The following is a 20,966-nucleotide window of genomic DNA, read 5'->3' as shown; positions in this document are numbered from 1 at the left end:
TTCACCTTCCAGGCAAGGACAGAGAAAATAACAACAGATTAATTAAGTCAACGAGATAAAGTAACATAAAAATCAGCAAAAATGAAATAAAATACAGGGTAAATAGCAGATGGACGAGGTCAAACTGAATAGGCTATTTGAAAAGGATGAGTTTTTGTATTTGTATTTTTAACCTAGTAACTAACTACTATGAAATACAGAACAAATAACGTTGAAGGAACACTTCACCCCTGAAATGACCAGTTGTATATCAGTTACTCACTCTGTGTTACACTGAATTTGTGAAGAACAAGTTGTTTTCATGGGGTCTGCGTTTAACAACAGCAAAACTATATCAAAATCTCCGTTTACAAATTCTCACACAACTCGTACAGTATAATCAAAGTCTCATTTATCAGGTCGCATGCTCAGTACTTCCCAAAAGCAATAATTTTTGCTAAAACATTAATTAAAAGTGAAACTTATCGATGCTCTCTTTATAGCCAGACTTCATTGACAAAAACAGTAATTTTACCTTGCTGAACACAGGAGCTGCTGTTCTATCACTGCCTCGATCGGTTAGTGTGTTTGTGTTACTGTGTGTCTTTGGTGAATCCGAACTAACCCTTTGAAACACCAAAGTCACACAATAACACAAACAAACTATCTGAAAGAGGCAGTGGTAGAACAGCAGCTCCTGTGTTCAGTGAGGTAAAATTACTGTTTTTGTCAATGGAGTCTGGCTTTGAGGAGAGCATAGATAAGTTTCACTGTTGGTTCAGTTCCCTGTAGGAAAGGGCTGTCTGTTTGGGCATATGAGTAGATAAATGAGACTTGGATTATACTGCATGAGTTGTGTGAGAGTTAGTAAACAGATCTTTTGATTGGTTTTCTTTAAGGTGGACCCTTGTGACTTCAATTCATCAACAGAGAATTTTCTGTTTTTGAATTCTTTGTTCATCATGGACACATGCAAGAAAAATGTTTTCTTCATGAATTCAGTGTAACACTAAATGAGTAATTTATATACAAATGATCATGTTGGAGTGAAGTATTCCTTTAAGTTTTGTTTTCTTGGCTGGTTCCCAACAGTACAGTGTTAATAAAAATGATAACAATCTTGTGAATCGCTGGATTAGAGGCTTTATTTTGTTTCCCTCTTTAGTTTTGTTCCATTCCCTCCTGACAGTGTTTAACACCAGTATACTGGTGTTAAACAATATCAATATCAATATCACAATATCATCTTATGCTGTAAACACTGCTGTAGTTTTGTGTAAATATCTGCTCTGAAAGATACTGCTGCAAGTCGGACTGCTCTGAAACATACCGCCTGTTTTTCTTGAATGGCATGATGCAATTCCTGATGGAGATGTGGGGATTTTTTTGGTGTCTGAAGGCTCTTGTGTGTGTGTGACACTGGCATTAGAGCTGCCTACAGGAATGCCAGCAGCACTGTCATTACTGTGTCTGAGCAGCTGTTGTGTGTCTGTGTCCGCGCAGGAACACCCGGCGGGCTGCTGAGGTGTGGATGGACGAATATAAACAGTACTACTACTCTGCAAGGCCGTCAGCCCAGGGCAAGGCCTTTGGCAGGTTTGTCCATTATTCTGTCACCTTCTTCTCTCATTGTACTGTTCAGACAGTGTTTATCTCAAATACCTTGTTTTATACTCATTCTTTAACGTTTCAGTCAGGCGATCAATAAAAGAGCTGTTCTGTAATTTCATTTACAGACGTTTGTTGCCATAAAAACTCTTGTGATAAAACAAGAGCTCTTTAATTTGCCATTTTCTTATGTGCACTGTTTTTGGGACAGTATGTAATGCTGAAACTAACAAGTATTTTCATTGTCAATTCATTTTGGGTTTTTGTTCTTGATTTATCAGTTAATCTTTTGATCTATAAAATATCAGAAAACAGTGTAAAGTGTGTATTTTAACTTCCCACAGCTCGGGGTGGGTTAGCACAGCCATAAACATTCAATTTACTGTCATATATGACGAAGACAAGCAGCAGTGAAACCAGAGAACAATTGACATTTTTACTTAGAAAAATAAATGAAATGATAAACTGAGGAGCAAAATTGTTGCCAGTTGTTGTTGGGTTGATTGTCTAATAGATTACTGGACTAAATTCTACTTGTATCAAAAGTCCAACAGCAGATAAACTCAAGAGAGCCCTCAGTGCTGTGGTTGTGGATTACAGAAATCCCTCTCTGGTATTAGCAGTAAAGTTATTTCTGGTTCAGCTCTATTAATAAGATCCACATTAGTTGAGTCTGCAGGTTCAGTTGGGTTCTCTGCATCAGGATCTCACTTTCTCGTCTCCCCATCCTTTCCTCTCCATTCTCTCTCCTCGATCTGTCTCTACATTGTGTGTTTTCTTGTAGCATTGCAGACCGTCTGACACTGCGGCGGAAGCTGAACTGCAAATCTTTCCGCTGGTACATGGAGAACGTTTATCCTGAGCTGAGGTACGACACTCAAACTGAGTTGCTGTCACTGTCAGTCATGTTGAACAGGTTGATTCATGCTATATCACAAAGCTTGTTATATGGAGGCATGAAATGTTAAAGACTCCCTGGAGACATATTTTAGGATGTATACAAGTTTATACAAGCTTCGAAAGCTTTGAATGATGACAATGTTTTTCCACACAAAAAAAGTTCAAAGGAGTTGTATGTGATATTTAGAGTGCAACTTTGATTCAGAGTCTGATTCAGATTGTCTGCACACGGTTCTCAACCTGGAGGTGGCTATCAGCTAACGGTGCTAACTCCATAACCAGTGTTGACAGAGCTGCCATTGATATCTGGAGGGGAACTGGAGATGGGCGGTGGTGCTATGCTTCATTGACACCACCATGGGTGAAGACAGAGTTATCAGCAGTAACCATCATAGGAGTGCTGTGCAGAGTGGCCGCGATTAGCTAGCCAGTGGGATACACACACAGGGTCTCACATAACATGCACGAGCCACATGACCGTCTACCACAACATCAGACAGAGAAGCTCGGATTACCACACACACAGAGGTAGCATGACTTCATTCTCAGGTCAGGACAGCATTACTCAGCCAAATCTTTACATAGCATATAGGTGTTTGCCATTGTATTAATGCTCTGAATGTCATCTGCAACTCCTTTTATTATCTTGTTTAAAGTTCTTAAAATTACATTTACTTCTTCATCTCATTAAAAACTCCAAAACCCTTAAATAATTTTCATTTTGAACTGATGGATTTCAGATATATCCAACTTCTCTACAAAGTCCATTCTATTTGTGTGTGCTGGAGGCTTCAAGTGTCGACACCACACTTTTGAAAGCTGCATACTGAACCACGATTGCTTCAAAAACTACTTGTGATGTCACAAACTCGTGCTCATACATACACATTTTAAATCACTGGTTCCCAAGTGGTCCAGCCACGGGGTCCTAATTTCTTCTTAGTCATTTATTCAAGGTCCACACAGTGTAATACATCAGCATCATATTTACGTTTGGCCATGTCAGAGAGTTAGATTACTGTCTCTGTTAAGTATCTGCCCATTGGTCACTCACTCTACAGCAGGAAATGGCACTTCAAAATGAAAGATCTGCGCTGGAAATTTACTGTACTTCAGAATCAAGTGTGTTTTTCCAAATTTGACAAGTTTGCAAGTCACTTGCGGTCCATTCAGAATAGACCCGCGGCCCACCACTTGGAAACCACTGTCTTAAACTAAGGTGATCATAGAGACACTTTCTGTCTTCACCAGATGAGTGTGAAAACAACCCTCTACATGTTGAACCTCAAACATCCAAGTTAAATTTTTGAGTGGAAATGCCTGACCCATGACTATTATAAAACGGTTATTATTTATTATTTTGTGTGTCTGTTATTTAACGCCAAAGAGGGCTAACGTTTCCTTCCAAACACCATTAGAAACCAACAAATGGAAAATACTATTGTGTTTGGCTGTGTTTCTTTGATTGATTATTTGAGGCTGAAATGGGGTAGAAATGATTTTCAGCCTTCATTGCAAAAGAAAAAAAGGTTCTGAGAAAAAAAAAAAGACTAAAATTATTGTGGTCAAAATTTCCTCCTCCCACACACGTAAATCTGAAATAATCTCTGAGTCCTTGGGGCTGTTATGACCCCCAAGTTCAGAACCAATAATCTAAATATATCTGATTTGGATGGGAAAAGCTGAGTGTGGTATCAGCGTGTATCCCACCTCTCTGGCTCTATCTGCTTCGTGTCATGCTTCCAAACAACTGTGGTTTCTCAAATCGTAATTGTATATTTTCATAAGAACGTGTTGTAATAGGGTGCATTACTTAGTGGTGCGATTCAATTACTCAACAGGGAAGCCAGTCAATACAATCCATCTGTTCTTTATTGTTGTAATAAGACCTTTCATTGGCCTCTCTCCCTCTCCGCTCTGTCAATGGCTCCCTCAGGGTCCCTGAGCAGGAAGCGGTGTCCAGTGTGCTGAAACAAGGAGGTTTGTGTCTGGAGACCCGTGGGACAGACGGCCTCGGCCTGGCAGAGTGCAGGGGCATTGGAGCCAACAGGCCACAGTCGCAGGTCAGGACTCTGCCACCAGGGGGAGACTGTGGGTTGTACACTTAAAGGGGACCTATTATGCTTTTTCTAATTTTCTAAATATAATGTTGAAATGACAGATGTTCATATTAAACGTGGCCCAAGTTTCAGATAATGAGGTAAAGGTATGTGAAAGTAATTCCTGTGAGCAAAAATCTCCGGAGCGTTCTTAATCCTACGTTTTTTTCTACTTTCAAGACGAGCTGACGTCAGCTCATGAAACATTTCTTTGTAGACCGTTTCATTGCTTTTCAGCTTTACTTACTGTCAGCAACGGCATTAAGAAACATTCCAACATGAAATACACTTGGACCTATTTAAAATGTTTATGTTGCCAAGTTTGAAACCGTCCATATGGTCATCTGCTCCAGGCATCTTATTGCAAGTGTTTACAACATACCCCACTACATGTAGCTACATGCTAACATCAGGGAAACATTTAATCTTTGGTACGGTTGTTTTAATTTCTCCCCTATTTTGGATCATATTCCTTTGGGTACCATGTCCGGTTATGGAGATTTTGGTTTAGAAGCTTTTAGTGGTGATTTTTTCATAGTTGAAAGTGCCGCTCTACTCCTAAACAGTCATTTCCCAGCTGCAAGTACACTGCTACATGTGGCTACATGCTAACGTCAGGGAAGCATGTAATATTGGATGCAGTTGCTGCCATTTTTGGTTCATATTAGTGGGGGAACATGTCCAGTTACAAAGATTTTGATTTAAAGGCATTTACTGGTGATTTTTTTTAACAGCTGAAATTGCCGCTTTACTCCATTACAGTCATTTCCTGGATGCAAGTACAGTGCTACATGTGGCTAAATACCAAAGTCATTTTATTTTGGTTGCGGTTGTTCATTTCTACCCAATTTCTGATCATATTCCAGCGGGAATATGTCCAGTTATGAAAATTTTGAGGAAATTTTTATTGCTTTTTTTTTATTTATTTATTTTTTTAACATTCGAAAGTGCAGCTATACTCTATTACAGACATTTCCCAGCTGCAGGTACACTGCTACATGTGGCTACGTGCTAACATGAGGAAAACATTTAATCTTTGGTACGGTTGTTGATCGTATCATTTCATCATATTATTTCATCATATTCCTGCAGGAACATGTCCGGTTTGGGGGATTTTGGTTTAGAAGCCTTTATTGGTGTTTTTTTTTTTTTTTTTTTTTTTTACAGTTGAAAGTGCCGCTGTACTCCATCACAGTCATTTCCTGGCTGCAAGTACACTGCTACATGTGGCTACGTGCTAACATCAGGGAAACATGTAATCTTTGGTGCTGGTCTTGTTAATTTCTTCCTGATTTTGGATTGTATTCCTGCTGGAACATGTCCAGTTATGAAGGTTTGGGTTTAGAAGCTTTTATTGGGGATTTTTTTTAATTAGAAAGTGCTGCAGTAGGGACTTTGTCATCATTATGACTAAGTCCCTACTGCAGCAGCCTGGGTTCAAGTCCAGCTTGGACATCCCCTCTCTTTCCCTTGCCTTTTCTTTATCTTATTATCAAATAAAGCAGAAATGCAAAAAAAAATCTAAAGATAAAGAAAGTGCTGCTATTCTCTGTTACATTCATTCCCCGCCTGCAGTGACGGTGCAGAGATGCCAAGATAAGAAGGACCTGGAAACACTGACCAATCAGTGCAGACTGGGCTTTTTCAGGCAGGTGCTTACAGAGACAGGTGCTAAATCAGAGCGTCTCAGACAGAGGGTGAATACAGGTGTTCCAGCAAAAACAGTATGAAATAAAGTCTTCCTGTTATTTTTTTTTTATTACCTTAATTTAAGTTTAAGTTCAGTCAGCATTAGTCACTGCTGAGATTTTACAGTTATATTAATGATGAAGAACTCAGCTGCACATCACAGGTAATATCAGGTGTTGTGTTTGTAGCCTGCAGCCTGTGGCTCACATCAGAGTTTAGTGGTGATACAAAAAGATCCAAGAGTATGTTGCTGACAAAGAAATATGGTTCCACTGATTGTGAGAAAGACTTGGAACAGTTCTCCCCTCTCCAGGAAGTACTCTCAGCCAAGGTTGTCACTTTGAGGCCACATGTCTTTAAATCAGTTGTGGTTTGTGAATGATAGCTGCAGAAATCTGTAAGCGAGTAAGGTTAAATGTCTGCAGTTGTAACCTCTGAGTAGCACGTAGCTGGAAACTTTTAAACCCTTTTTTTTTTTTTTGTAAGATATTTTTGGGCATTTTTGGACAGTTAAGCGTGAAGGTGGGAGAGAGGGGGGGGTAATGACATGCAGCAAAGGGCCACAGCCTGGAGCCGAACCCGGGCCGCTGCGGCAACAGCCCCGCACACGGCGCCCGCTCTATCAACTAAGCCACCGACGCCCCACATAGCTGGAAACTTTTAGACACAAAGGTTGAATGGATTTAGTCAACAAAGTCATATTTGTACTTTATAAGAGAATAAATGAAACCAAATGTACCCCTGAAAATCACGTGAACACAAACATGTCTCAGGGTTCCTGTGAATCCTTAAAGTCTTGAAAGAGCATTGAATTTAACGATCTAAAAATAAGGCCATAATTGGTATTAAAATGTCTAAAATCAATCTTTAGAAAGTCTCAAAAATGTTTGGACATGGGAAGTAGGATTTTATGAATCGTCTTTTTCTGATTTTGCATTGTAGACTCTCAAAATAATCAGTAACGTCATTTATTTATTTATTTTTTTAATTAATTTAGGGAATGCTTCTTGCATTAATGTCAGGCAGATCATGATAGTAAAACCAGCAACACTCATAATAAGCCCAGTTCAGACCAAAGATTCGCGATGAGACGAGTTGAAACAGACAACTACTTGCACTGCACCACTCTGCAACGTCCTAAAAACCTGCTGAGTCACACCAATGCAACTAGATGAGACGGTGTATCATCTCTATGCAACAACTCTCTGTACCTCTGTTCTGATTTGCAGCTTTTCAGGTTTATTTTGTGGCTGAATATAATTTGTAGCTTCTTAAAATCTGAATGAGGATAGTGAAATACTGGCTACAGCTGCATTTGTAGTAGTGATGAAACGATGAAAAACAAAGCTAGCATCAGATGGACTGTATCCATAATAAATACTGATTGGCTGTAGAAACAGGTGACGAGCTTTACGTCATCTTTTTCTAAAACCAGCCGCCAGATTTTGACCAGCTGAGTTTCAGGTGACACCATCAGCCAGCTGGTGCAGCAACAATGCTGCAACTTTTCTCTGCAAGATTCTAAAATGGTTTTGTCTCATTGCGAATCTTTGGTCTGAACTGGACTTCAGAGCAGAGGATCCACTCTCTGGTCGATGGCTGTCACTGTACCCTGGTCGACATGGGAAGTGCAGATTAAACAAAAATTGGATATTTAACCAAGATTTCACAAGTTTTTCAAACCCTTCATGATGAGAATCAAGGGAGTGGAATCCAACATGCAGAGTGAGAAACACAAAATAACCAAGAAAACCCGCCAACATGTGCCAAGTGTTTCCCAGTGCTGTCCCACCCTCGTCTCCACCATGCCTAGAAAGCGTTTCTGTTTTGTTTTTTTCCATCATTTAAAGCAGATCACCCAACTCTTTAACTGGAACAAAATAAATGTGTTTTATATTACAATGAACATTTGGGGGAAAATGTCCCTAACCCTAAGTCATTGATGTCGGTTCATGTTTTGGGGGTTTTTTGGTTGTTTTTAATTTTGGTTATTGTAAAATTGGTCTTCATTCCGTGTGGCATTAAAAAAGTCCTGAATCTTATTTGCCATAAGCTGCAGGAACCTCTTTATGTTTTCATTACGATGATAGCAGTCACTACAGTTATATTTTTTTCTGTGTTTTGCAGAGATGGGAGCTAATAGAGCCACTGCTCCGGCAGCAGGACCTCTGCCTGGCCATCTCAGCCTTCACAGCAGGGTCAAAGATCAAGATGGAGTCCTGCAATGCAAAAGAGCCCAGACAGGTAAAAGTAACTGTGGGATTTTAAGTGTTTTTAAGTTCCACAGTGGATCTAAAGACAAAGAAAGTGTCATTTAGTTTCTTTTATCAACAAGATTTTAATCTGTGAAGTTACTGTGTTAACGAAGGGTTAACAAAAGAAAGTGGAATTTGCTTTAATCTCGCACTATCAGTCATTTCAACAGCAGGTCTCAGTTTTTCCAAATGGTTATCTCATTTTGGAATGTAGCAGTTCATTTGTCCTCGAAGTGCCACTCACAGTGTCGAACGCAGACACGAAAGATTCAGAAGTAAGAGGTGGTTCCAGGACAGATGCAGAGCAGCCTTCCTGCTGATGATGATAGTGACGATGATGATGCCAGGAGATGATCTGAGTGACCTTACTGCGGCTCGGGCCAAAGAAGAGCAGTTGATTTTATAGATGCAGTAGAACAAGCGCTCCCATAACTTCAGACCACACCCTTTTCCTTCCTCGTTTTCCCCTTTGTGAATGTCAAACATACACGTCCCATGTGGACCCGCTTTGGCTTCACGGTTGATTTATGGCATCGAAGAGGGAGTTATTAACTGGAACCATGTGTGTGAGTGCGCGGGACCCTTGCCAGGCCATCCTCTCATCTTTCTGCAGGCCCATCGCAATCCTTTGAGAGTTCTCTGGAGACCTGCCCATCAACAAGCAACCCGTTCTTGCTGTGGGAGACGTTTGGCCTCTTTGTCCTGACGCTTTAATCCCCAAGAAAGGAAAAAATACTTGTGTTTTTGACTTTACTCGTAGAGTACTTGAGTGATTAACTCTTGGAGCGACAAGTGCTGATGGCCCCCCTTTTTTTTTTTTTTTAAAGAAAAAAGGGAAATATGTAAAACCAAAGAAAGATGATGTCATCCTCATTATTCAGTGTTGGATATTTTTCAGTCAGGTTATCCATCACCAATATAACAGAGGCTTTCCCCTGATCACTGCTGCATGAAACAGCCTGGAACGGCTTTACAACATTTTATTGTCTCAGCATTAATGTTTTATTGAAATTCTCAGTTTTTTATATATATATAAATTCTTAATCTAATCCTGAAAGAATTTCATTAGTTTGGGTTTCGCTGCAGACTGTATTCCCCGTCGCCGGTCTAAACGTTGCTTCAGAAGTCTGGCCAATAAGGATCAATGTAATGAAATACTTGGCATGAATTGGCCATATTTAAAAACACTAAAAAACTCTGCAGCTTCACCGCAAATACCAGTCGAACCTCAAGTTCATGTCACATAACATGAACACTTAATGTACAAATTACTGTTACTAAAGGGACCTCTCAGCCCAAAATTAAAACTACACATTTTTCCTCTTGTCTGCAGTGCTATTAATCAATCTAGATAGTTTCGGTGTGAATTCCAGAGATATCAGCCGCAGAGATGTCTGCCTCCTCTCCAATATTTTGGAGCCGGATAGCACTGGTGCTTAAAGTGCCTGAAAAATATAAACAGCAATATCCTTTTTGAGAAATCATGAGCCAGTTACTCAAGATAATCCACAGACCCTGTTGTGAGCAGTTTCATGTAGGAACTATTTTATTTCTACCGAACTACACCCGTATCATCGCACAGACGGAAGCATCAATCAACTCATGGTCAAGACGTTCGTGCTCATGACAGCCAGGCCTCCAGGAACACCGCTTAGTCTTGCTTCCAGTTTGTTTTTTACAGTGGTCACACACGGTATTACAGCAATAAATTCCCCTGTGGCCTCAAAAGCATTTTTCCCATAGACCGCCATTGTAAAAAAAAAAAAAAAAAACGTTTGTAAAAATGCTGACAGGACACCTCCAAGAGCAAACAAGGTCAATTATGAATCTTTTTTTTTTTTGTGCGAATTTTTGATCCATGGAAGTTTTATATTTATAACACTTTCCTGAAGCTGAGAAAAGTGATTTAAAAAGCCGTGACATCATCAAAATTTAAAGTCTATGGGCTGAGCGGGAACTCACATGTGAAGCCAGTGTGAGATACCGCAGAGGTAACCTAGGCATGCAATTCCATTGGACTGAATATGCACCACCTTAGGGTTCAGTATCTAGGGATTATTATAGATCTAAACATCGAGGTTGAGCTGTAACGGATCTAAACCTCCTTTACTGAGCTGTAACGTTAGCTAGCTCAGTGGTGCTAGGTGAGTTTGCAGTAAATGCACGCTTCCTTCTGTGCAGTGGTTTAGTTGGTGGGTGTAGTTCATTCATTCATTCATTCATTTTCTGTAACCGCTCATCCTAAGCTGGAGCCTATCCCAGCTGACACTGGGTGAGAGGCAGGGTACACTCTGGACAGGTCACCAGACTATCACAGGGCTGACACATAGAGACAGACAACCATTCACACTCACATTCACACCTACGGACAATTTAGAGTCACCAGTTAACCTGCATGTCTTTGGACTGTGGGAGGAAGCTGGAGCACCTGGAGGAAACCCACACTGACACGGGAGAACATGCAAACTCTGCACAGAAGGGCTCCTCCAGGGTCATGATTTCTGGAAAGAGACATTGCTGTTGAGTTTTTCAAATTTATTTTTTTGTCGCTTTGAGCACCACAAGCTGAGTGCCATCTAGTTCCATTATATTGGAGAGAAGGCAGACATCTCTACGGCTGATATCTCCAACACTCGACAACTCACACCAAAACTATCTAGATCAATAAATAGCACTACAGGTAAGAGTCTGTCCCTTTAATGTTTTAACTCTGATATTTCATTCCCTCTTCGTCTCTGTTGCACAAACATGCACACACAATTAAATACACACCAGGCACATATAACAGTTCATGTTTACACTATGTCACACACACACATGTATACACAGATACACTCTCTCTCCTCTGGGATTTTAAGATTAACCTCTCATTCACCTCTCACCACTTTGATAAGCCTCCATATGGCTCCAGGAATCTGCACTTGGCACTCTCACTCTCTGCTGTTCCCTTAAGTTCAGCTCTGACTATTTAATCAGCAAGTTAAAAAACGAATCACTTATAGCTGCTGATTTATGGACAGTCTGTTTATGGGGAGCTCACTTTCTCCCTCTCTTTACTTCAGTCTCAAGTTTCCTGTCGAACTTGCTGCGGCACTTTAACACACAGCGACTGGACCCTGGGGACGCTCTGTTGAAAAGAATATTAGATTTATGGAGAATCAAAGGAATCCAGCTGACTCTGTTACTCAGAGTAAATCATGTTACAAACAAAATCATAAAGTGATGTGTTTGTAAGCAGGAATGTTACATTTGTGTCCTCATCAGTGTCCTGTGAGGGATTTGTAGGAGGCTGAAGGAGTGTAAGGGATTTATTGATGAGCATAAATACGTATTAGGAGAAAGTACAACAATAAAAAAGAGATACGACACCATGTTTTTTCCAGAGAGGGTGATCACATGAGCCTGGGGCCTTTACAGATCCTTCTGTAAGTAGACGTACTGCAGGACACACTCAGTGTGTGCCTAATAAACTGACAATTAATACAATTCAACAGCACCACAAACTGCAGCCGAAATCATCATAAAGTGGACAATTAGAGGGCTTAAGTTCTGCCTAGCTGTCCCTAATAAACTGGCAACTAAGCGTTGCAACTCATACTGTTGTAACCCAGTGTAAAAGTTTGTCAATAAGTAACATGAAAATGCAGTTACATAAAGGCCACACTGGTTTGAGGTCATTTAGAAACAGTCAGAGTTTGTCCAACAGAGAGCATCAACAAGTACAGTCAATTTTTCAGCTGTAAAATGTCTCTGTTTGTATATGGAGATCAGTATCTGCTTTAAACACTCTGGTAACAGTCGGGCTATAACTCAAACGCACCTACACCCACATGTAGTTCTCACACTGTTCCTATTGGATAAGGATATAAAGATGAGATTATTTTTTGAATATGGTATATATTTATATTTTTTTCGTAAGTATTTTTGTAACTATTTTACTTCTTGCTATAAGACAAATATTATTGGTAATTAATTAAATATATTAAAGTAGGTCTCAGAGAATTAATTATTGTACAGCTTTATACTGATGGGGAGATACATAATAATATTTCAGTTTTCATGCTTCCTTTAGTTACCTGTTTTTTATGTCTGTCTACCACTGTATGATTATTTTGTGTATTTGCATATTATTTATATTTTGTAACAATAAATCTTAATTTGTACAGTAATTAATGACTAAAACTGTTAACTGTAAAGGAGTAAGAAGAATTTTTCCTTTTTAGTGATATAAGTATGAAGGAGTATGAAATGGAAAAGTAAAGTACTACAGATACTGTAAACGTACAGAGTTACGTTCCACCATCGTTAAGCTGAGTAATAAATGGCGTACAGAATATTTTATCAGTGACAACAAATAGTTTCTTCAGGCTGCCGTGACTACAGCTGGCTCTACTGTGATTTTTCCACTGTGAGAGCAGCGAGTCAATCATTCATGTGATTACTGTTATCCAGGTCTGATTCAGTCCATTACTCACCACTAACATGAACCTCCTGTGCTGATACATATCATTTATGATCAGAGAAAAACACAGACCAGAGAAGAAACGTCTGCGCTCTCTGTCGAACTAACTGACAGAGATGAATTCATGTCTCTCTGTTTTTTGTTTCCTCCCTCTGCAGAAGTGGAAGCCTAAAGGCACGGCTCTGCAGCACATGGTCAGCGGCCTGTGCCTGGACAGCCAGGCCCCGTCGGGCCCTCCGGTCATCACGCAGTGTCGCGCCCAGGTGGCCAGCCAGACCTGGGAGCCACAGATTATCACCTGAGCCACGGCGTGACGGGGACGAGGCAGAGGGAGGAGCGGATTCTGGACCCGACCTGCAGAGGGACTCATGGGGATCACGTCTGCACACTGTCTGTCGCCTTGCTGAGGGATGAACGGAGTGAGAACTGTACTTTTGTGATGTCAACTTCAAGCTCCTGCTCACTGGCGACAGGAGAAAACATTTTAAGGCCTTGTTGTGTGAAACATCCGAGGTCCTTCGTGTACAGTGTTCCATCCTCCGAGGATGCTGCAGTTCTTCTACGTAATCTAAGCTTTTCACTGAAAATTGTTGCACATTTCACTTTTTCATTTCTGTATCTATCCTGGTCAACAATTCCTTAAAATCAGAGTAGTGCGGATTGCCTCAACACAAGTGAGCGCACACTGCAGCAGCTGTGTTGAGGTGGGCCGCAGCTACTCTGAGTCAGAGTCACTGCTTGTCTTGTTGCCTAGTCTTAGGTTGAGGCATGTCTGGTGACCGTGTGGACCGGGGCAGCTTTATGTATAGCCAACTAAAACCTGAGCTTTTATTTTTTGTCTCTTTAATTGCAGAACAGCAGTCTTGAAAGCACCATGCAAAGCACCGTCAGGAACATTATTTATTGTTTTGCATGGTCAGACCCAAAGAATGTTTTATTTTCTGTCTCTTTACAAAGTTTTATGTAAATATTTGAAGCAGATAATGGCCTGGTTTTTGTGTCAAGTACTCTATATGTTGTTTGAGAAATAAAATGTGGTAACAAAGGAATTATCGCTCCAGTTATTTACAAAATGAGATGGAGTCAAGGTTATTACAGTAAACTATACATGAACTAAAGACTAGGTGTGACTAAAATAAAACTAAGCTAAACAATATTGTATATATTGTATATATGTTATACTTATTCTGAATTTATTAAATCTTGCCCCTTACAAATACTGCCCATATTATTTTGGCAGCTGTGGCTCAGAAGGTAGTCGTCCATTAATCAGATGATGGGTAGTTCAATCCCCGGCTCCTCCAGTCTGCATCTCGAAGTGTCCTTGAACAAGATACTGAACCTCAAAATGCGTCCAGTGGCTGTTCCATTGTTGTGTGAGTGTGTTAAAAACTGAGGAGCAGGTGGCACCTACACGGTAGCCTCAGTCACCCATGTTTGAATGTATGTGGGAATGGGTGAATGTGACTCGTGTAAAAAGCACTTTGAGTGGTCATAAGACTAGAAAGGCGCCGTACAAGTGCAGGTCCATTTAAAATAATAATACTGATACAAACTGAACTCATACTAAACATTTTTAAACAACAAAAAATAAACTGAAAACTAACTGAACAGAAAACAAAAATTAAAACAAAATAAAAATCAATATTAAATTTTATATTTTTAAACAACAAACACACTTGTTTACAATCCGAATGTACAGAAATCCTGATTCATTACAAATACAATTGGCAGCTAAATATTTAAGAAGAAGAGGATATACTTTATTAATCCTGAGGGGAAATTCAATTTCTCACTCTGCTGTTATTTACACACAGGCCTGAAATACACACACAAGCACAAACAGGACCTACATGTGCATTAAATGGAGAGATGTCAGAGTGAGGGGGGGCTGCTCATGGAACAGTTGGGGATACAGTGCTTTACTGAGGGGCACCTTGGCAGCACCCTCAAGGGCAAACTGGCACCTCTGCAGCTACCAGTCCATGCTCCATACTTGGTCCGTACAGGAACTTGAACCAGCAACCCTATGGTTCCTAATCCAAGTCCCTATAGACTGAGGTACTACCACCCCATCCACTTCGAGACATTTATTCAACAAGCGTTTCAACAATCTAATAAAGAACATTATAAATATTTTAGCTTTGTGTTTGAAATGCTGGTGGTGTCCAGAGGTTAGTCTGTTGGTCTGACACATACTTCAACTCTCCGTCTACCTCGTCTATTATATGAATCGCCATTAAAAGTGGCACAAACTTTAGTTTACTGACTTTGAATTCAGTGCTACCAACAGGTCAAACTCTTCACCTGTTCTAAACTTCTGTTTATTGCAGGATAACTCTAAAAGCATGGTGTCAACCTTATGATCTGCGGGCCAGAAACCAGCCTGCCAAAGGGTCCAATATGACCCACTGGATTACTTTGCACCCCTGTTTCAGGAGCAAGTTAAAAAGTGAGAATCCTACTTCATGTAAAATGCTGCTCAGAGGCTTTTCCACCCTGACCAGAAAACAATGATTACTCATTCTGGTCATATTGAACTAGATATTTAACACTGTGAAGAATATCGTCTATCAGCAGCTTCAATACTTACTTACTCCTCTTCATCTTCTATGGGCTTCAGTTAACTCTTTCCATTGTATTCGATCCTTGGCAGCATGTTGCGCCTCTCTGCATGACATGTTCATAATTTCCAACTCCAGTGTCACAGTTCTGCGCCAGGTGGTTTTGGGCCTTCGGGTTTTCTTTTGCCTGGTGGTGTCCATCTTAAGGCAACTCTCATGATCCAGCTCTGTTCCATTCTTAGCACGTCCTAGACATCTCAAACGTCTCTGTGTGATTTCCTTGGTGATGTCGAGTACGTCTGTTGAGTACGTCTTCTAACACTGACGAGTTCAATCATGACATGAGAACAGATTTTAAATGGGTAGCATATGATGAAGTGACAAAATCAATGCAGGGAAATAAGTGAGGTGTAATTAAGCACAGTGAGTGAAAACAGGTGTGTGTGTGTGCACCAGCTGTGTAGCTGAGTTTACACATATTGACCACAGGGGGGCAGAATGTCCTCACAGATACATGAGAGGCTCCTCAGCAACATTTAGAGACTCTGACCTTGACAGGTTGATGGATGAAGACCTGGTGTAAAAGACGAGTCATAAAGAAGATTGGACTTAAGATAGTTAAGAATAAAAGGAGAGTGGTTGTAAAAGGAAGATAGAGACTGTGTGTGTGTGTGTGTGTGTGTGTGTGTGTGTGTGTGTGTGTGTGTGTGTGTGTGTGTGGTGTGTGTGGNGGAGAGTGGTTGTAAAAGGAAGATAGAGACTGTGTGTGTGTGTGTGTGTGTGTGTGTGTGTGTGTGTGTGTGTGTGTGTGTGTGTGTGTGTGACTGCCTGCAATGAAATACATTGGCATGACATTTGTCAGCATAACCGGCTTGACAACTTTGTTAGTTTTTTCTCACTGGTGGTTTTGTAACCTTCCCCGCTGCAGCCCAGTAAGCTCCACAGCTATGTGAGGAATGCAGGTTAATGCTGATAAACTTGTGGCCTTTAAAGGGGGCCAAGGTTTCATCATCAGGGGAGGAGAGGGGGGTGGGGGAGAACAAAAGGGTAAATGACAATAAATATTTTTTTAAAAAAATCAGTTTTTAAACACAGCACCGCGAGTGTCGGTCAGTGAAACATGGCCACAGATCAAAACTAACCAAGAGACAAGAAGAAGATGACTTTAGTGACCTCATGTAAAACAGGAAGGATATCAGTGAGACTGTGGTGTCATCCAAATGAGCCTTTAAACTGTGTGGTTTAAAGAGTTCCCTCTCTGACCGGGTGTTTTTGCATATCAGACAGATAGAGAATATAATGAAGAATGGGTCAGGTGCTTCACAACAGAGGCAACATGTAAAGAAGTATATTAACTCACACACTCCTCTTACTTAAGCTGGGCATTACGATGAGTAGTTATGCTACGTTATACTTCTAAAACTCTAGAGGATTTCAGAGAGGAGAAATCCTATTTTTTACGCTTAAGTTCACAGTGTTAGTCACAAGTTACTCTGTGCATTTTGATTTTTACACACAAAGATCAACTTAATGTCGACTTAAACATAAATGTTGATGCATTTTTATTGTTTTAGATTACAACTAACGTTAAATCTGGCTCCATCTCAACCAAATACAGAAGTACTCTACTTTTGACTCCACCATATTTATTTTACTGTAGACTGTAGACACACATTACTTTGTAGGTTAATATTATTAATACACAATATAAATCAACTAATAAATTATGATGTATTATTTTAGGTAAAGCCTAACGCTGTCCCTGCAGTATATAAAGTAAAAGATGTGAGTATTTCTTTCACCTCTGTAGATAGATAGATAGATAGATAGATAGATAGATAGATAGATAGATAGATAGATAGATAATTTGTTTAATTCGTTATTACCTGACACACTCAGACCTCGATACTCAGTTTCTGTCCCCCTGCGCCCACCTATAAAGAGGTGTCTCTACTCCATGGGACAGGGGCTCGAGTTTATATGCTCGAATTTGATGGAGGATTTTGTTTTTAGCTCTTGTTGTCTGTTGTCAGGAGTAAACAAAGATCGCCTCCAAAGATATCCACATTCTGGGCCTCTTCATATCAACACAACTGAGACAACACTAGAGTCCACCGGTTACATAAACACACAGTATAAAGATACAAGATAGTGTGAAAAAGGCAGATAGGACCAATAAGTTATATAAATAGTAAAAGAGACAAATGTTTGGACCCTGAAAGACAAAGGTTTGTGGGTCCTTGTCTGTGTCAATTTATGATGAAAATGTCTTTAAGTTTGTCAAAATAAAAGTTCTCTGCTGCTTTCATAGTTTTATCAGGGCTGGGACAAATTCTCTAAATAGTAAGAGGGGGTCGTGTCCCCTGTGTCCCCCCTGAAATCTACACCTGTGCTTCTCCTGCTACTGCTGGAGACTCAGATACATATTGCATGGGATTATATATATGTGCTTTAAAGTGTGCATGGAGGTGGGACAGAGAGGACAACTTCCATCCTTTTATCACAGGAACACAGTGGCATTTGTCCTAATTCCAAAATAGGACAACAATAAAGGTTTTCAAGCTGGACTCTATCAGCAGGTCACAGCTCAGCTATTTAAGCTATTTAAAGTATTTGTAGCATCTGATGTTTCCCTCACGGTGATAAGTCTCCTGGTTTAAACATGCAGTAACAGTCCGGTGTGACACAGGCTACGCGGCCGTCTATCGATCACCTCCACTCTGCACGCGCCGGCCAATGAGGTCGCGCGGGGGCGGTCCGTTGCTAAGGAGGAAGTTTGGTTGAGTCTCCGAGTAGCAGCCATTCAGCGGCGGTGGCTGAAGCGATTGGACTGCGAGCGTCTCTCCCGACACTTTCTGTGGAATTTGAATTATTTCGGCACTGCACGGTTCGTGGTACACGGGGCGACGGCTTTAACGGGGCATCTTCTGGGTCGCAGCGGTGATCACAGGTAGGTCGGTGTGTTGTAATTAGCCCGCCCGGTGACGCTTGTTAGCCCGCGGAGCTAAGCTGCACTAGCTTGGGATTTTCGGATGCGGCACACGCAGCTACGTTAGCTCCGCGGCTCCTAGCGCCCCGTAGACACAATTACACGGCTTTTAGCTTGCTTGCTAACCTGACTTGAAGACAGAAAAGCAAAATATAAGCTGTGAGGGTGTTTAACATATTTTATTTGTGTTAAAAAGGGTCTGCTTCAGCGCTACCGAGCGAGCTAAGAGGTGTTTTAGCTAGCTAACGTTAACTTACCTCAACTTACCTGGTTAACTTTGAGGTGAACGTTACTCAGCAAAATAACGAAACCAACTCGGTGTAAAATTATGGCAAAGCTACCTCATAATTCGTGATATCTTTTTCAGATTGTCACACTTGTGTAACATCATCGTTACTAATATGAGCAGGCATTAACAGGGTGTATTCATTTGCAGTTAAGTTTAGTGACTTGGCAAGTTTATAAAAATGTGACACAACGCAGTTACAATCGAGACATATGGTTAAAACAAAACAACTGCTCAGACGTTCAGCACTCAGCCATCAGACAGGTTGATTGCCCTGAAGATATAAACTGTGACTCACACTCTTAACACACTCTGAATTTTTGTGAAGTGTGATAATGTGCCCTAGATTCTCTTATATGGTAATGATATCATAGCTTGAATGGGAGTTTGCTTCTGCACTGCCACAGAGCAGGAGATTTCCATTCTTATCTGCCACCCTATGATCAGATACACATCAGTGGTTAGGTCATCTAACACATGCAGACTTTTGCAGAGATAGCCCCCATGATGGATGGTGTTTTATCCATAGCAACACGCCTATTGGACTGAAGCATCCCGCTTATTGGGCAGTAACCACATTTGGATGCCCTCATTAGCCATAATTGTTGAGTCATTACTGTTTTGTTAATGGGGTGGTGATGAGGTTTGTGACTTGAATAGCACATGCTGGATTATTCAGCAGCATAAGGCGTGGAAAACATTGGTGTATTTCACTGTTTTATTTCTATTGTGAAGCTAGAAACAGGCAGTTTAATCTTCTGATTCTACTTGTATGTTATATAGACTGCAACTAATGATTATGTTTATTGTAGACAACTATGTTCGGCTTGTGCATGTGAGAAAATAGCAGAAAATGCTCAAGATATTGTCCCAGACCCTAAGATTACATGCTTGTACTGCTGGTTTTGTCCTACCAACACTCAAAAACCAAAATATATTCAATTTTCTAACATATGTGTAAAAGAAAAGCATGAAATCCACCCATCTCAGAGCCTCAGCCCTGCAAATGTTTTGCAGTTTTGCTTTTAAAATGACTGAAACGATGACTCAGTTATTACAATAGTTGCAGATTTATTTTTGTTGATCCCCTTATCAAGTAAATCAGTATTTACTTTAGCTCTAAAGTTGCACAGTATCTATAGTAAGGTAGTCCAAAGGGTTTCTAAACATCTGAATATACGCAGGGTTGGTGATTAATGTTTAGGTGGACAAAAAATCTTATAGCATAATCTGCTGATTTGTTCCCAAATTGTTTTGGCTTGTAGGCCTACATGTCAGAAAGTGGATTATTTTTATTATAGACAAATATGTTCGGCTTGTGCATGTGAGAAAATAGCAGAAAATGCTCAAGATATTGTCCCAGACTCTGAGATTACGTGCTCATATTGCATGTTTTATCTTACCAACACTCTAAAACCCAAATATATTTAATTTTCTGGCATATGTGTAAAAGAAAAGCACGAAATCCACACGTCAGAGCCTCAGCCCTGCAAATGTTTGGCATTTCTGCTTGTAAATCACTGAAACATTAACATGGTTATTAAACTAGTTGCAGATTTATTTTTGTTGATCCACTAATCAAATAAGTAGTTACTTCAGCTCTAAAGTTGCACGGTATCTATAGTAAGGTGGTCCAAAGGGTTTCTAATCATCTGAATATACCCAGGGTTGGAGATTATTTTTTTGTCCACCTGCCACTGTTGCTGATGGACTAAATATCTTATAGCGTAATCTGCTGATTTGTTCTTGAATTGTTTGGGCTTGTACATGTCAGAAAATGCTCAAGATATTGTCCCAGACCCTAAGATTACGTGCTCATATTGCTTGTTTGCTTCTTACCAACACTCAAAAACCCAAATGTATTCATTTTTTTTTTTAACCATTTGGATATATGCAGGGCTGTCACTGTAGCTGGTGGATTCCAAAATCTATCAGCCACTCAGTAGATTGCTATTGTTTTTTGGCTAAAGCAAAGCTAGCACTACTTGCATATTTTACCAGCATTTGGCTGGTGGCTGGTGCTAATTTCCAACCCTGTGTGTGTCTGCTGGATGGGAATTTGATGTCTCTCCCATAAGAAGAGATAAAAGTGATTTTTTTTTTTTCTCTCCCCCAAATTCTGTAAGTAACTCATG

The 20,966-nt window shown here is 40.3% G+C and overlaps 2 protein-coding genes across 5 annotated transcripts in view; both read left to right on the top strand.

Annotated features, from left to right (window-relative positions):
* The window catches only part of galnt16 (UDP-N-acetyl-alpha-D-galactosamine:polypeptide N-acetylgalactosaminyltransferase 16), a 61,994-nt gene extending 47,950 nt beyond the window's left edge, over positions 1–14,044 (top strand). The window contains exons 11-15 of the mRNA XM_050061366.1: positions 1,483–1,575; positions 2,372–2,455; positions 4,424–4,550; positions 8,403–8,519; positions 13,151–14,044. Of these exons, the coding sequence (XP_049917323.1) occupies positions 1,483–1,575; positions 2,372–2,455; positions 4,424–4,550; positions 8,403–8,519; positions 13,151–13,294 (565 nt within the window). The 3' untranslated portion in view covers positions 13,295–14,044. The remainder of the gene's footprint in view (positions 1–1,482; positions 1,576–2,371; positions 2,456–4,423; positions 4,551–8,402; positions 8,520–13,150) is intronic.
* Positions 14,045–18,348: 4,304 nt separating this feature from the next.
* The window catches only part of numb (NUMB endocytic adaptor protein), a 61,447-nt gene continuing 58,829 nt past the window's right edge, over positions 18,349–20,966 (top strand). For all 4 annotated transcript variants that reach the window (XM_050061488.1, XM_050061486.1, XM_050061487.1 and 1 more), the window contains exon 1: positions 18,349–18,506. The gene's annotated coding sequence lies outside the window, so the exon portion shown is untranslated. The remainder of the gene's footprint in view (positions 18,507–20,966) is intronic.

This window comes from Epinephelus moara, chromosome 14 (genome assembly GCF_006386435.1).
Source record: "Epinephelus moara isolate mb chromosome 14, YSFRI_EMoa_1.0, whole genome shotgun sequence".
Classification (NCBI taxonomy): Eukaryota; Metazoa; Chordata; class Actinopteri; order Perciformes; family Serranidae; genus Epinephelus; species Epinephelus moara.
Note: the sequence above shows the minus strand (reverse complement) of the source record. Positions and strands in the feature narration are given on the sequence as shown.